Here is a 16,780-nt window from a genome sequence, read left to right on the forward strand (position 1 = left end):
TCCAACATTATTATTATGTTTTTATTTCTTTCAAGATTTACGTATGTAATTATAAAATTCGTAGAAAAATAAACAAATAAACAAGCACTTGGGACCTGAAACTTACTCCATTGTCTTCTCCTTCCGGCAATTTACAAACTGAGGCTTCCACGTGGCACTGAGGCATTACGAAACCCAATGCCTCATCGGAAGAAGAAGACAGACGACCATAACGGCTACATTTTAATTTTGTCACGAGGCCACATGCGCCTCCCCAGTTTTAGACCTTTTGTTTTTGGCGGGAAACAGTACACCGGACCCGGTACGGTGTCGTTTTCCCATGTTTTTTAGCGCTTTTCATTTACTCCCCACGTTGACGTCGTTGACTGGAAAACATAATTTTTGTTTTTTGGTCTTTCGGTTTTCACTGAATTCCGGCGGATTCCAAGACAGAAATGTTGAAATTCTGCTAACGACTACAATTAGAAACTACAAAATGGGAAATATAAATTGAACAAATTAAAACAATGTCACACCGGCGACGGTAGCGATGTCGGGTCGGCGGAGGAGGGGAGGTCAGGTCCGACCCGGCAGCCTTCGAGCATGAAAACAATGTCGGACATGGTGGGCCGATCCAGCGGGTCCGGTGCTGTACAAAGCAGCCCGACTTTCACTCCAAGCAAGAACTCCTCCCACTCGGATGACTCAGGATCTAGCTCAAGCAACCCTGGCTCTAGTAGCTCGGCAACTTGGCCTCTTTGAAGCTGCTTCTTCACCCACTTCACTATGTCTTCGTCTTCTGTGAACATCACTGGCTTCTTTCCTGTTAGGAGCTCGAGCAAGACGATCCCGTAGCTGTAAACGTCTGATTCCTTTGTGACTCTGCCTGTTAGTGTTGCTTCTGGAGAGACATAACCCAATGTGCCGACTGTGGTTGAGGTTGAGGCTTCGGTTTGAGTGGTAGCGCTTGTTGCTGATGTTAGTTTGTCTAGGCCGAAATCAGACAAATGGGCTTCAAAATCTGCATCGAATAGCACGCTTTGTGGCTTCACATCGCCGTGTACAAGTGTAGATGTGTGTAGAAAAGCCAAGCCACGAGCAATTCCAAGTGCAATGAGATGGCGCATTGGCCAATTGAGGACATGACCGTCTTGGTGTGATGCTTCTTGCAGAAGGGTAGCTAGGTTACCGTTGGGCATGTAGTCATAGATAAGAAGCCTGAGGTCAGGTGGACCAGCATAGTAGCCGCGAAGAACTGTTAAGTTTCGGTGCTTGACTCTGCCTAGTGCTTCTGCTTCTTTTCGGAATATGTTTTCATTGAGTGTGGCATCAGGAAGCCGACGGATGGACATCACCATACCATCCTCATAACAAGCCTTGAAAACCAAGCCATATGGTGTTCTGCTCAGCACATTTTCTTCATCAAATTGCCTGGTGGCTGCAATTGTCTCTGCAAGTGTGATTTTGCTGTTGAACATGACAAGCTTTGGCACTCCACTATCAGAGCTTCCACGGCCCTCACTTGTCCCTGAGCTTGCCCTTGCACTACTTCTAGTCTTCTCCCCAGATGATCCCTGTTGGAGCTTTTTGCGCCACCTCAAGAGGCTGAAAATGTAGAAGCAGCACAACAAAGACAATAGGCAAGCTCCACTGACAACAATCACAATTAGCAGAATCAACCTCTTATTTCTGTCTTTCTTGTCTAGATCCTTGCACTTCTTTTCCAATGGCAGGCCACATAAGTTTTGATTCCCAGAAAAGTCTGATGCATTGTTGAACCGAGAACCAAGTGTTACTGGAATCTCACCATAGAGGTTATTCATTGAGACATCAAAGTTCACTAGGCCAGGAATAGATGCAAAATCACCAGGAATTTGCCCACTCAAATTGTTATTGGAGAGATCCAGCGTGGTCAGGTTCAATAGCTTAGACAATGAGTGTGGTATACCGCCTGAGAGATGATTGGAGTCCAACAACAAAGCAGTTAATGATGAGCATTTGGAGATTTCCTCTGGGATTCCACCTGTTAAGTTGTTGCTACCCAAATCAAGTTCCTTCAAAACTGATAAGCGAGAGAGATCGGCTGGAATGGTGCCAGTCAAAGAATTCATTTGCAGCTCCAGAACTTGAATATCGGAGCAGTTCCCAAGCTCCGGTGGAATTGGTCCTAAAATGTGATTGTTGGACAATGAAAGAACAACCAATGACCGAAGAAAACCATAATTCTCTGGAATGTGACCAGAAAATGCATTTGAACTGAGATTCAAATAATGCAGACCCATCGAACTGCTAAAACCTTCAGGGATGTCTCCAGACAACCTATTCTCTTGCAATGCAATGACTTGTAAATTAGGTAACCCCAAAAGCTCAGAGGGCACCTCACCAGAAAAGTTTTGTTTGCTCAGATCAATAGTCGTAAGCCTGAAAAGACTACCCAAGCTAGTCGGAACCCTTCCAGAAAAGCCATTGCCACTTAAATTCAACACCATTAACTGACTCAAACTCCCAATACTGATGGCAACTTCACCAAAAAACTTGTTACCACTCAGGTCCAGTGTGGTCAAATTACCCAACCCTATTAACAATTCCTCAGGCATAGTTCCTGTCAAGTTATTCCCTCCCAAGCCCAAAGTCTCCAGCCTGGAAAGTTTACCAATACTCGGAGGAATGGAACCCGAGAACTGATTTTCCCCTAAAGACAGCACCTTCAAACCTGTCAAATCTCCCAAAAACACAGGAATTTCACCCGAAAATTGATTTCCTTGGAGATCAAGCACGCTTAGTGAGCTGCATTGCTTAATCTCTTGCGGAATTGCACCCCTAAATGAATTATTAGCCATCTTAAGCTCCTGTAACCTCGAAAGGTTTCCAATCTCCGGTGGCACCAAGCCGGAAAATAAGTTACTAGAAACATCCAACACTGTCAAATTGGGCACCTGTGTCAACCACCAAGGAAAATCGCCGCCAATCCGATTGTGCTGAAGATCCAAAACCACCAGACCACTAAAACATGTGGCCGTCTCAAGCTTAACAATATCCGTGAACGAATTAAACCCTAGCTGGACAATCTTAAGCGACGCCGTATTGAATGAGGCATTGCAAAACAACGAGGATGGGACCATACCAGAGAAATTATTCTGTGACAGCGACAGCACCTGAAGCTTCGGCAGAGCTCCGATAGCCGCCGGAATCACGCCGCCGAGCGCATTCCCTTCGACGCTCAAATGCACCAGCGCCGCGCAATTGGCTATCGCCGACGGCAGCGTCCCTTCCAAGAGGTTATGGTCCAGCCAGAGGAACTGCAGCTTCTGGAGCTGGCCGAAGCTCGCCGGAACCTGACCGGAAAACTGGTTGTACGACAGGTTGATGAGCTGAAGCTGCGTCAGGTTCGCGATGCTCCTCGGAATCTCGCCGGAGAATGAGTTGGAAGAGAGATCGAGGTAAATAAGACTCGTAGGTAGCTCGCCGGAGATTTCGCCGGAGAGGCGGTTACTTGCGACATTGAGAATTTGCAAGGCAGTGAGGTTCCCGATCCCCGGCGGAAGCTTCCCGGAGAGAGAGTTGTTCTGCAAGAAGACGGCGCGTAGGCGCGTGCATTGAGAGAGTGAGTCAGGGATAGTGCCGTTGAAGGAGTTCGACCGGAGACTGAGCTTCCCCAGAATCTTGAGCTTGGAAAGCGAGTCGCTGAGTCGGCCGCCGAGTTGAAGCCGAGGCAAACGGAGCTCCGAGACGCGAGAACTATTGTCGCAGAAGACGCCGCGCCAGTCGCAGGGGGCGGAAGGCGTGGAGGCATCCCAGCCGTTCAATGCGCCAATCGGATCCTGGAGGTCGAGCTTGAAGGTAGTCAGAGCGTCGATCTCGGCTTGCCTATCGGGGCCGCGCTGGGCGGCGGCGCAGGAGAGCAACGGTGCGGCGCAGAGCACCAGAAGAGAGAGAAGCAGCGCGGCCATGAGCGGCGGCGGCGGCGGCAGTTTCGTGGAAACCGGTTAAGGGTGGTGGTTGGGGTTTTGCAGAGAAGCCATTTGCGCTGGTTGAGTAGCGTATTACCGTTTTGTTTGGTCAGAGAGAGAGAAAGAGACTCGCTCACTCACTCTGATATTGAGAGCGACCGAGTGTGACAGGGGAGGGAATGACGGATTTGCCCCCGGGGAGAAGAAAGCACAGTTTTGGTAAAGTGCTTTTTCGAAACGGCGAGTGGTGGGTGGTGTATGTGGGACTGTTGGGGGAATCGCTTTTCAACCTCATATGACCACGTTGGTTTTAATCATTGGCCCTACTGTGTGATCTATGTTGTTTTTGAATTTTCCATGCTACACGATAAAATAAAATTTAAAATGTAGTGTGATCGCATAATGAGATCGTTGGATTATGTTTTTTGGAAAGCTGATCTTGTATTATTTCTATTTTGGTATATGATGTGCGCGATATAGTTGTTTTGTTGAAATGTTTTTCTCGAAGTCTATATATCAAGCATTTTCATTTGAATCAATTTGGATAGTCAACTCAAATAAATATGCAGTTTGATTAACAATTGCATTAGCTATAGCGGTCTTATTTTACTTTGTTTTTGAAAGTCTTTTTTTGTAACGAAAAATAAAGGTGGCAAGGCTAGCCACTTGAAAAGTAGTTCATCTATAACGTAATACAGTCCAAGTTATATTTTTTTTTTCTCAATATAGTCCTAAGAGCAACTTCAATGAAGTTGTCAAAATGTTATTGTCAAATTTGAATTTGATTAGTGACGTGGCTGTGTCAAAATTGGCAAAAATTAACTCCAACCAAAGTGTCTAATTTAAATCATATTCTATTTATTTCTAACATAAAAAAATAATTTTTTTTTCTCTTATTTATCTCTTGTGCTGCACAACCTACACCCATAGCCACCCACTTTTTTACCTCTCCATCTTTGCCTTCCTCCTCCTCCTTTCCTCTGTTTCTTCTCCTCCTCTCCCTCTCGTTTTTTTCTTTCTTCTCCAACTCTTCTCTTTCTAATCAAAGAGACTTTGAACACAGATCAAATCTTTTATAACTTAGTTTGTTCAAGCCACCTTTTTTTCCTTACTCGTTTTTCTTCTTCTTAATTCTTACCTAAAGCCTACAGAAACCCACCCACTCCAGAAAAATCCTCACACAATCGAAGCCCCAATTTCAAGATTCAGTTCTTCTAAATCCCTTCTAATTTTATTTACAGACCCAATGAGAAGCTGTATTCTGAAATTTGGATCTTTTTGAAGGTGGGGGTGAGAAATTGTGTTCTGAAATTTGGATCTTTTTGATGAAGAGAGCTTCTCAGCAGAGAAGGAAGAGAGAAGGAATATGAACAATAGAATAAGATTTGACATGCTTGGTTCATACGGTCAAATTTGACAATGTTGTGCTCAAGGTCAAATCCAGGTCGGAATTGACACAGCCACGTCGTATTTAGCATCTTCAATGGAGGAACCAAAAGTTGTCAAAACTAGCTGTTGAGCCTCCACCCTGTCATTTGACAGGTTCGTTGGAGATGCTCTAACTATATTGAGAATTCGAGATCATGGCCCAGTCTTTTTTTAGAGAGAGGGTTATGTATGAATTATTTGTATGTGATTTTTATTTTATACATTTGAAAAGAAATAGTGTCATACATAATGTGAGCATTGTGAGGCTTGTGATACATTTTGTTTCCATCCCCATCTTTTGAAAATGTTGAAAGCTTCTTCACACAGTGTCTTGGGTCAAAGCTGAAATTGGAACAGACCCACCATTGATTTGGGGCTATTGTTTTTAGCTGGTTTTAGCTAAGAGTCTTTCTACTTTTTCCTCTAGTTTGACATTTTTTGCCTCATGTACTTCGGCCTTTTGAGCTATAACCCCACCCACTCTTGTAACTGTTTTTGTTTTGCATCCCCCTTTTGTTACTTTGAATCTATCTTTGTTACTGCCATTGGGGATTTTCTGTCCATGTTTTTTGAATTGAATATGGTGGTCAACACTCATGAGTGAATGTCAAGTTAAAAGGGAGTAGTGAAATAGCTTAACATGGGATGATGACTAATTAGCCTCAAGAGTGAAGGGAAGTACATAAAAGTAAAGTAAATCTCATGTTTCCAAATTAGAAAAAGACCCAAAATCAGCCTAGTTGGCAATACCTCTTTAACGATGTTGAAAAAAAAATTTGTTATACGTATGTCAGTGAGCTGTGGTCTGGTTGGTTAAGGTGTTTAGTTAATAGGTTATAGGTTTAAACTTCACTAGTATATGTAGGGTGTATGAGTTATTTAATAAATTTTTTTCAAAAAAAGAATTGACAGGTGTTCGGAGCTTAGAATCGTAGACAAATGTTTTTGTGATAGTTACAAGTATAATGGAGCATATGTTGCAATTCGTTACAATTAGAAGATCAAGTAATTAAATGTCAATCAAAAGTTTCTAATTGAAAGTGGACTAAACGATAAAGTATTCAAAGAACAGTCTTCCACTTTAACTAACATGAATGGAAGTTAAATTTAGATAAAGTTTAAAATTTTAGTATTAATTTTTTTAAATATGTTTTTTTATTACTAAGAAGTAAAATTTAACCATAAATACCGATTATTGAGATTACATAATAAATGTTGGGTCATTTACACCTTGATGCATAAAAGAATTTTCTATTTTCTATTGATTTTAACTTGAGTTCTAGGTTAATGAAATTTCATCTAGACACGGGTAGTGTAAGTGACTCATCGTCTATTAAGTGATCTCAACCTTGTTATTTGTAGTGAACATTTTTTTCAATAACTAAAATGTGCACGCAATGTTATCTAGTAATCCATTTTTGCCGTGTAATTTGTGTTGATATTTTATAAATTTTTGTTTCCCAAAGTAAACTCCCAAATTGAAACAATGGCTAACAAGAAAGGAAACAATTGGAGACATGCACATTATAGATTCAGTGACATGTCACTGAGGGCCGACCTAATCTTATGGAACACCATCATCAATGTCCAGCCACTGGCTACTTATAAGAGTAGAGGAGATACTCTTAACTTTTCTGTGAAAATTGATGCCTACATTGAATGATAGTAATTACAGTCTTGGATCAGTTAAAATTGATGCCTATTAGGTAACTTTGGGACTCAAATTGGGGATCCAAATTAACAACAGAGCAAAATGGTAGGTACAACCAGGATTGGTAAAAAGGCAGTCGCCCAAAGAAACTAGAACGAACAATTAATATGGTAAAATGAACCTAATGGAAACTAAGATGAGCAAGTTAATATGTCAAAATAACCAAAACGATATGCTAAAATGAGCAATCAGTAGAATAATAACAACATAACGCAAAAGAAAAACAAAGAGTTGGACAATAACACTATAACAATTGGTGAAAATGTGGAAATTCATTACTCGGCTACTTCATATAAAACTTAACCACCAAAAAATCTACACCTAATGGTTAAAAGGTCGACGCATACAGTAGTAACTACAATATACATTTATACCCAGAGCACATTTACCTTTCTTACAAGAAGCATCAGCCTTTTACTGACACTGGGATTCTGTTCTTCTTTTGAATTGAATGGTCAAGAGTAATGAGTGAATGCCAAGCTCATAGTAAAAATGGTTATAATTTCAGCTCCAAGCTAAACTTATAAAAGGCAAAACACTCAGCTGGGCCAACATCAGAGCAGCGTAATGCACACTATATCTTCAGTGACATGTCGTTTTCACGGAGGCCAACCAACGACAGATTTCTGAGATGTATCTTGTCAGTTATAAGGTAGACCCCGAGCTCCAATATTCACACATGGGATCTTATCTTGGACTGGCTAGCTATTTTTCTGTATGCTACAATGAGGGAGAAGGTTGCTCTCTACCACAACGAAACTATGAGAAAGAGCACCAGGATCAATCTGTTTTTTCTTTTTGGAATGAACCAGGATCAATCTGTTCAGGCATGTTAATTACCTGATGGTGATGGACAATGTTTTCGCCCAGTTACATAATGGCAGACTGCAGCTTCTTCACATAATGCATTAATGCTTGCAGATCACGTACTTCATCCTACTTCTCTAGTGTCTTTTTTAATTTTTTTTGTAGTAAAGCTTCTCTATAGTTTTTTAAGACACAGTAGAACTCCCTTTCAAAAGAAAATGCACTGGAACTCTGACAGTAAATCTTCTACAAAAAAAAAAAAATAAGGTAAAATAAAAAAGTAGAAAAAAAAAACAATAAATCTTGACGCCACATCTATAAGACCCAGGGTTCAAACAAATTGGTTTGTCTATCATATCATATGATATGACATACATATTGCAAATGTGTAATTGTGTGACACATGAGAGATTTTAAAGGGATAAATAGTTATTACATGGTCATTTAGTTGCTTCTTCAATTTCTTCAATCAATGATAGTCACACATTTTGTTAGGCATGCTATACCTTATGGTATATTAAAATTTTCCCAGATATATAAGAAATGGATGATGGTGGTAACAAAAGTGGAAAAGAACAAAGTAACTTGTTCTAATTTTTTCTTTTTCTTTTTTATGTATATTTTGAAATTAATGAATATTTATATCATTGATTAAGAACCATACATCTATCCAGTACCATTTGATCTACCGGCATAGTCTCTCATTCGTAAGTAAGAGGTTGTGAGTTCGACTCATAAGAAAATAACATTCCTATAGTCTTTTGTCGGAAAAAAAAAATCATTTTAGTCTTGTTATCAAAAAAACATTCCTATAGTCGGGGATGGTATAAGACCAAAAGCCAAACTACTAGACACCCGGAATAAGGGCTAAGAGCTCACTATGTCTACCACTCTAGCCGAATTAGCAACCGAGAGAGTCGGAGAAAAAAACCTCAGGAAGTTGCCCTCATGATCACGAAACACACCTCCAGTCCTTGCTTTATTAGTATCATTACCAAAAGGGAAAATTCTACGTGTTAATGCATCCTAAAGTTATAAAATGAGTCTTCAATGTGATAATATTAGTTCTCAAAGTTGCTAATGAATCATTAAAGTTGTAAATATTTTTAATTAACACATGAGTCCTTAAAGTAGTAATATTAAATTATTAATCTTTAAAGTGGTAATATGAGTCATTGAAGTGATAAAAAGAAGTTGATGTAACTTTGATGACTAAATTACCACTTTGAGGACACATTTTACCATTTGAGGACTAATGTTGTAACTAAAATTTTACAACTTATAACTTTGAGGACTAGTTCTACTACTTTAAGGACTCATTTTTCAACTTTAATACAAAATTGATGCATGCCATGAGCAACATCCACATTCAGTTTAATATAACCCATCGGTGGTTTTTGCCATCTCATTCTGCGGGTTGGACTGCGATCTTGAGAAGAAGCCTGTGCAGCCTTGTATTCTTCCCACCACCCTAGTGTAATAGGAACTATCTCACTAGCTTGTTTATCCTCATGACTCTAGACTTCCGCATTTTTATTTCCCCAAGTAGCCCAGATAATCATCACAAACGTAGCAAAGGGAGTACAAGAGTTAGAATAGGCAGATGCTAACCAATCATGAACATTATTTTCTACAAACACGAGCGGAACATGAGCCATTTATTATTAAAGCAAAGGATCCGATTGTATCTCATAGCATAAATTAGTTGATACTATCTTTAGTAATAGAATCCTAGATTGATTGTAATTAGTTACTTTCCTAGTACAGCTAGAATTGACAAACCCTACGAGGGTTCTGTATGTATAAATACCAATGTATATCGAATACAGTGAATAAGAACGATAGCTTCTTCTTTGTACAAGTTTGTTTATTTATAGTAAAGAAGCCGCATGAGGGCAATCACGGAGCGCATGAAGTGAAGACTATAGTCCAAATCATGTTCCATAGCTCCACACTAGGGCTTCCTCTAGTATCATGACCATCTAATACTTGTTTCTTTACCATGTGATAAGCATATTTGACAGTAAAACGACTTGTTCTATCCTTTCCCCAACTCCACCGATGACCATGAGACCAAGAGCCAATAGGAATAGCCAGGATCTTATTCACAATATCAAGTGGAAAAAGCTCATTAAAAAGCTGTAAATTTCACAAACGTATCAATATCAATACCTCTTTTACAAACTCAATTTTCTTAGAGTGTTTGTTGATTTGTGAAAGAAGTGTTAACATTAGTACTAAATGACATTTTCTATTTCTTTTTCTCTTTTTTTACTTGCCTCGTTTTCCTCTTTCACTACTGAGCTCCCCCTCTCTCGATCAAATCTCAACCATTTTTATCCTCCTATAAAAGTAAAGAAACGAAAGTGAGGGGTACAAAAGACATGTTGAACCTAGCTATTCGGTGAAAATAAGATGAGGATTAAATGTTTTAAGGAGGAAAATATTTATATTTTTTTGAATAAAAGGCTGGTGCGGTTTTCTTCAAGCCTTCATATATGAAACTGTCGAATACAATGGGTGGGGGTACATGGAGCCTATACTCCTGATTACAATAAGCATCTAGAAGAAGTCTTGAAATTAAGGGTGGGCATAAAATCCCGTAATCCCGAACCCGTCTCGGTCCCTTCCCGAAATTTGCCGGGACATGACGAGATTTAAATCTCAAAATGTTAGGCCCGTCCCGTCCCTATACAACGGGATGGGACATGGGACGAATAATTCAAGTCCCGTTTAGGTCCGTCCCGTCCCGACTATTTTAATAATTGATTTTTTATTGATTAATATGTAATTTGAATCTTTCATTTAAGTGTTTTGATCTTAGCTCTTTGTTTCTTTAAGTTAATTGGTTGTCTCCAATTCAATAATAGTGATGTTTAATACTGTAATTTGTTGATTGTTGTAAACTCTCTTGTTGCACCGTAATAGTAATGACAGGTTTAGAGAAAGTAAGCAATATAAACTCTCTTATTACACCATGTTGTATTTGTTAATATTTAATAGAGAGTAAAGAGCACTATAAAACTATGAAACTCTTTATTTTACTTACAAGTTTATTTTCAACTTTTTTTTATCCGAGATTTGACCCGTCCCGTCCCATCCCGTCCCGTCCCAACCGGGATAGGGACCGGGTGGGATGAAATCTTAAAAACGCAAAACCCGTCCCGTCCCGTCCCGATTTCAATATCCGTGACGGGCCGTGAGATTAGCTCTATCCCGTTCCATGCCCACCCTTACTCGAAATAATATCAAGAATCTTTACACGCCGCTTGCCTAAAGCAGATAAGGCACACAAAGTGTATAGACCGGCATAAGACCATCCGGTCCCTACCTTAAAGTGATGTGGTAGTATTGACGACATAAAGTCGTTATGAAAATGCAATAAAGCATAAATAGAAGAAAATGATAAACATAAAAGAAATGAAATTTTGGGCCAAAACGAAAACCCTTGCCCAATCACCAAGCAGCCCAAGCTCAACTCGTGGGTTGCAGGATCCACAAATTCACCATCTAGTTTACGTCTCCCATATTGTGCCACCATAAGCATTAGGGCCACCACCGCCTACCATAAGCCCACAAGGCGCGCCTCCCCTTCATAGACAAAGCTAAACCGCCCCACCCAATTAGATCAAATCGATTCAAACTGACCACAATAGATTTCAAGTTTTCAATGAAGGAACTCCATTGTCATCACCACTAGCAAGCCAACATCTTGGCCGTCTGCGCTCCTTCCAGAGGCTAGACGACACCACCTCAGCCGTCTTCCCGTCTCACCGATGTTCTTCCTCCTCAGGTTCTCCACGCATCCGAAATAGCGACACCCGCCGCACCCCAGTATCCATAATCTGGCCCCCATGTACGAACACATGTCTCATTCGATCAATCCAATGACACCGTCGTGAAGGACAATGTAGCTCCAAATGCGCTATCTTGAACAGTGACACTCAATACTGCTCAAGGCTTCTCAACCTATACACCAATTTGTAGTTGACAACCAGCAAGCTTACCTCACTGATCCTTCAGCTCAATCCATCCTACAAAGGAAACTAGCATCTCCACAAGGCCATAAGCATTATACCTTGGTTGACTCACAATTAATGTACAAAGGCAGAAATGTTTGTCCAGGAAAGGACAATTGGAGACAAGAAGTGATTCAGGAATTTCATTGAGGAGTAGTGGGAGGTCATGCAAGGAGATCTCGAACATACATGAGGGTTATCAAGAATTTTGCATGGCCTGGATTACAGAACGATGTAAAAAAATTTGTTGTTGCTTATGCTATATGTTAGCAAAGCCATTATGAGTCAATCAAGCCCCCGAGAATCTTGCAGCCTATTACGCGCTATACCAGAGAGAGCTTGGAGTGTGATCGATCTCTATGGACTTTATAGAGGGACTTCCTAAATCTCAAAAGTAAAACAATTATTTGGGCTGTGATTGACAAATTCTCAAAGTTTGCACACTTTGTTCTTCTTGCTCACCTTTATACAGTTGCTTCATTGGTGGCAAGTACTTTTGCGTATGAGATATTTAAACTTCATGGCCTGCCTGATATGATCATATTAGATAGGGATCCCATTTTTATGGGGTTGTTCTAGGAGGAGTTTTAGGTTGCATTATACCACTTTGAATAAGTCCACAACCTACCACCCACAGACTAATGACCACACAAAAAACCTCAACAGAACCTAGGAGCAGTACCTTTGTTGTGTGATTAGGAATAAACCAGAAAATTGGGTGCAGGTCTTGCCATGGCAGAGTGGTGATATAAGTATGCATATATACCAGCTCTCAAGATGACACCGTTTGAGGTACTTTATGGCTATGCACCACCTACTATCAGACCGTACAAACTAGGATCCACAAATGTGGCTGAAGTGGACTTGCATGACGTTTCGTGCACTGTTCAGATGCCCAACCAAGAAGAATTGGCGCCACAAAATCCTTCTCTGGATAACGGAAATTTCCCAAGTCGACTGGTTCTTCAGCATCTTTAAAGGAGAGTTTGGAGACAAGACGTGCTGTTATGGTAGTCAAAGCAACGATCATGGAAGGATTGACGCCGCATAAGAAAACTAAAAAAAACTCGAACCTTAGTCGTCGTCGGTAGAGAGTTTTAAGAGAGAATTCCGTTAGTCCGCGGTATGTTTAAGGGGTTGTTTATGGTGATTAATTGAAAAGTACTAGTGTTACTATTTCGACAACTCATTTTAAGTATCATAACACAATATAAAATTTTTGGTACTTTTTAATGATCCATGTATATATATGAAAAAAAGGAGAAAAAGAAAAAAAAAAGGAGAAAAAGACCTGATCCGCGCGAAAAGGCCAGTTAAATATTAAATTTGAAATACAAGTTTAGCATTTTGATCACTACTCTCTCTCTCTCACTGAGTTTCCACATGTCGGAGCCAATCATCCTCTCCGACGAAGAAGACCACCATCCATCGTGAACCCCCTTCCACTCCGTCAAGAGACGCCGAACCGGACCCGGCCCAAACCCGAACCCAAACCCTACTGTTCTAATCCTGGACGATGATGACCTCGCTCCACACTGGTCCACCGCCTCCGCCGCCACGCCCTACGTTGAATCGCCGAGCTCTGACATCGAAGTTGTGGAATGCACCGGAGCCCCGTCTGGAGACCTAGCCAGGCTTCATCACTCCGATCACAAGTTTTCTGGTTCGTCAATTTCGCCCTAATTTCAGATCCAGTTAAACTAGGGTTTTATGCTTCGTGTTGTTGAATTATACTTTGATTGTTGTTAGTAAACTTGAATTGAGTGTTCACATTAGTTTATTGTTGTTGAAATCCTTGTTTACTAGTTGAGTTATTTTCTATTTTGTTGTGATTTCAATTTCGATTTGTCTGTCTACATTCAGGAATTGATGGATTGATATGTTTGGAATCTGAGGATGAGTCCGAAAGTGGTTGTGGAGGGGAAAAGGAGAAGGATAATGAATCGATCACTAGTGGTTTTGGCTTGGTGGAGGACTTGGATTTGAGTTATAGAATTGTTTCGTCACCATGTTCTCTCGGTATGTCAATGCTGTATCTGGCTTATACTGTATAATTTGAGTGCGTGCTTTCGTTTCTCAGCTTTGACATTTCAAATTGCTATAGGAAATATCACTTTTGTGAATAGGCTTCTTTTTCCTTTTATGTTGAATATTAATATACATGTATCGATCAGGACATGCTGGTATAGCACATACTACGGAAGAGGAAACAAAAGAAGCAAAGAGAAGAAAAAAGATGACAAAAGATGAAAGGGGACAACTAATGGAGGAAAAGAAGCTGAAGAAGCTAGTAAGTTGTTAGTTCTGATTTGTACTTCATTTGATATTTCATTCAGACATAAACCTAAGCCAATCATTGTTTGTATGAAGCAGCAAGAGAAGATGCAAAGAGAAGCTCTGAAAGCTAAAGCAGCTGATATGAAAAAGATAGAGAAAGAAATGCAAAGGTGGGAAAAAGGGAAGGTTGCCTTAAAATCGATTGTGGCTGAGATTGATTGTAAAGTTGTGGAACTGGGTTCAGTAGGAGGTGCGCAGTTGATATTCATCCTTTAAAAGTAGATTGCGTGATCATGTTCTTCATGTCAATTTTTATGTGGAAGCTGATAAGTCATGTGATTTCTTATGTTAGGAAATTTGCTTACAAGGTTTGCTGAAAGAGGGATACCATATCGTATAAAAGCAAATCCGATCGAAAGATCAATTGTCTGGACCATGAAAGTTCCAGAACAATTTTCACAGGTAATATGTGCATTGATATCAGTTAAGGACCTTTCTTAAGCTTGCAAAATGTCTGTTATAAAGCATCTTTCTACTGGTACTTTATGGTCATATCATAGTAAGTACTTTAAGTTCTACCAATGAAGCCCACATTTGATATTAATAGTCTCCCTGGATGACCTGTCCTTTGCACCCTAATGTATCATAAATTCAGATTGACACAGGACAGCACAAGGTCAGTGTTTTCTAGGGTTAAGCCATTATGGAGGGCTTTGAGTCTATGACAAAGAGGTATAGAAAACTAAAAGTTTTAAGAGATAGGAAGGTTTTTTTCAGCTGCCTTAGCTTGCGAGAATTTAGAGAAATAGAGAATGAAGAGAGAATGGGAGAATGTGTGGGAAATAGATGTCAAGACACCAAGCCTTTAACTCGATTTTCATTCTTTTCAATCTGTTCTCCTATGCAGAAGGTAGCTTTGTCATAGGTTCAAACATACATAATTTCCCATTCTCGTACAGCTCGACTAAGACTCATTACATAAGAAACCAGTAGGCCACTGAGACATTCAATCTCCTAAAGACCCAGATAAGGACTTTTAATAAAATCCGACATCAAATCTTAAAGGGACTTCTAGTTTATATTGTTTGATTAAGTCTTAAGCTACCATGTACCATTTTCTTTTTTTGTAACAAAATGGCCATAGTTATACAGTTTGGTGAATGGCCTTTCCAATGTTATAGCTACTGCATCACCGGTCTTTTTTTTTTTTTTTTTTTTGTACTAACAGAGTTATAAACCATGAAAAGTTTTGTTTGGGTTTAACCTGTATTCCTAGAAGCCTCAGTGTCAGAGGAACATGGTTTGTAATGATTGGTTACTACCATGGTTTAACTTTATTCTTACATGCTATTAGTGAGATAGGTCTTTAAGGATTTTATGAATGTCAGTCTCACAAATTCTTTTACATTAAGTCTTTTTTATATGGTCATAGGCTATGAGCAAGTATTGAGGCTGATTACTTGAATTTGATAGAGCTAATTCCTAGAGTTAATTTGTTGATTCTCTGTCTCTAACAAGTTTCAAATGAGATGATGAAAATAAAAATAAACTGAAGTTAGACAAAATCGTGTACTTTGCATTTGTCTTATTCATCTTCTGTTTAAATGTATTTGCTAAGGTAATCTAACATTGATAACCTCAATACCTAATTGCAGCTTTATCCTAAAGGAATAGAGATCCAGTATATATTGCTTGTGTATGAGGCTGAAGAATTTTGTAACCTTGTCATCAAGGATTCTCTTCTGGAACATATTGCCAGGGTTCGAAGGATTTATCCGTCTTGTACAGTTTGTTATCTCACCAATAGGTCCATGGCAATGTATATTAATAATAGGTGAGAAGGCTTGGTTTTTGTTTTCCTCTTAGTATGTAGTTGGAATCTTGATTATTGTGGTAGCCTATATGTAGTGTTCATTGAGAACCATATATCATTAGTTGATATTGAATACGAGCTGAATCAGTCTTTAGTTAGATTGTTAGATTGTTTTCTTTTTAGCACTATTAGTAAGACAGAATGTTTTACAGCTATGATGTCCAGTTAGGGATGATTGTCTGGGTGAAAATCATGGAACAATATATTGTCAAATTTATGTTGTTTTTTGGTTTGCTCTTTGATACGTATGATAAACAGCATTTTCTTTGCAGTACTAGTAACAAATAAAACAATGTTTTCAAATTGATGATATTATTCATATAAATTTGATTGCATTGGTCAGATGCTAATCAATAATTTGTTAGACTGGAACTTGTACATAAATGTCAATATTTCCCTGCAGAAAAACCATGCATTTCTTCCTGCTTCTGTCCATTGTTTATTTTTATTTTTAAATTTATCATATATGATGAATGTAACATTCTCTATATATTGTTCCAGTGTGTTAGAATTCTCTCATATTTGTGTATAGTAATTATGTAATGCTTCAACATTCTGTTAGGGAACAAGAAGCGTACAAGAACCAAATGAATATTGGACGGCCATACCCAACTGTCAAGGAGATTGAACTGGTAAGATAGAATACTCATGATTGTGAGATATAGGTGCTTTTGGTTTGTTCATAGTTTTTGCTAGAATAACTGTATTTTTTTTTTTTTTTTTTTTTTTCTTTTCC

The 16,780-nt window shown here is 39.3% G+C and overlaps 2 protein-coding genes across 2 annotated transcripts in view; one reads left to right on the plus strand and one right to left on the minus strand.

The window, feature by feature from the left end:
* Positions 1-363: 363 nt before the first annotated feature.
* On the minus strand, positions 364-3,929 carry LOC101301354 (probable LRR receptor-like serine/threonine-protein kinase At4g36180-like). Its single transcript, XM_004309872.1, has one exon. The coding sequence runs from the start codon at positions 3,927-3,929 to the stop codon at positions 510-512; it is 3,420 nt and encodes a 1,139-aa protein (XP_004309920.1). The 3' UTR covers positions 364-509.
* An 8,742-nt stretch (positions 3,930-12,671) lies between these two features.
* The window catches only part of LOC101301638 (crossover junction endonuclease EME1A-like), a 6,103-nt gene continuing 1,994 nt past the window's right edge, over positions 12,672-16,780 (plus strand). The window contains exons 1-7 of the mRNA XM_004309873.1: positions 12,672-12,854; positions 13,350-13,557; positions 13,758-13,913; positions 14,069-14,184; positions 14,268-14,421; positions 14,524-14,633; positions 15,827-16,005. Coding sequence (XP_004309921.1) covers positions 12,672-12,854; positions 13,350-13,557; positions 13,758-13,913; positions 14,069-14,184; positions 14,268-14,421; positions 14,524-14,633; positions 15,827-16,005 — 1,106 coding nt within the window. The remainder of the gene's footprint in view (positions 12,855-13,349; positions 13,558-13,757; positions 13,914-14,068; positions 14,185-14,267; positions 14,422-14,523; positions 14,634-15,826; positions 16,006-16,780) is intronic.

Source organism: Fragaria vesca, unplaced genomic scaffold (assembly GCF_000184155.1).
Source record: "Fragaria vesca subsp. vesca unplaced genomic scaffold, FraVesHawaii_1.0 scf0513139, whole genome shotgun sequence".
Lineage (NCBI taxonomy): Eukaryota > Viridiplantae > Streptophyta > Magnoliopsida > Rosales > Rosaceae > Fragaria > Fragaria vesca.

Coding starts and splice junctions, on each gene's coding strand:
- LOC101301354 (XM_004309872.1), bottom strand. CDS start 3,929: ATGGCCGCGCTGCTTCTCTCTCTTCTGGTGCTCTGCGCCGCACCGTTG.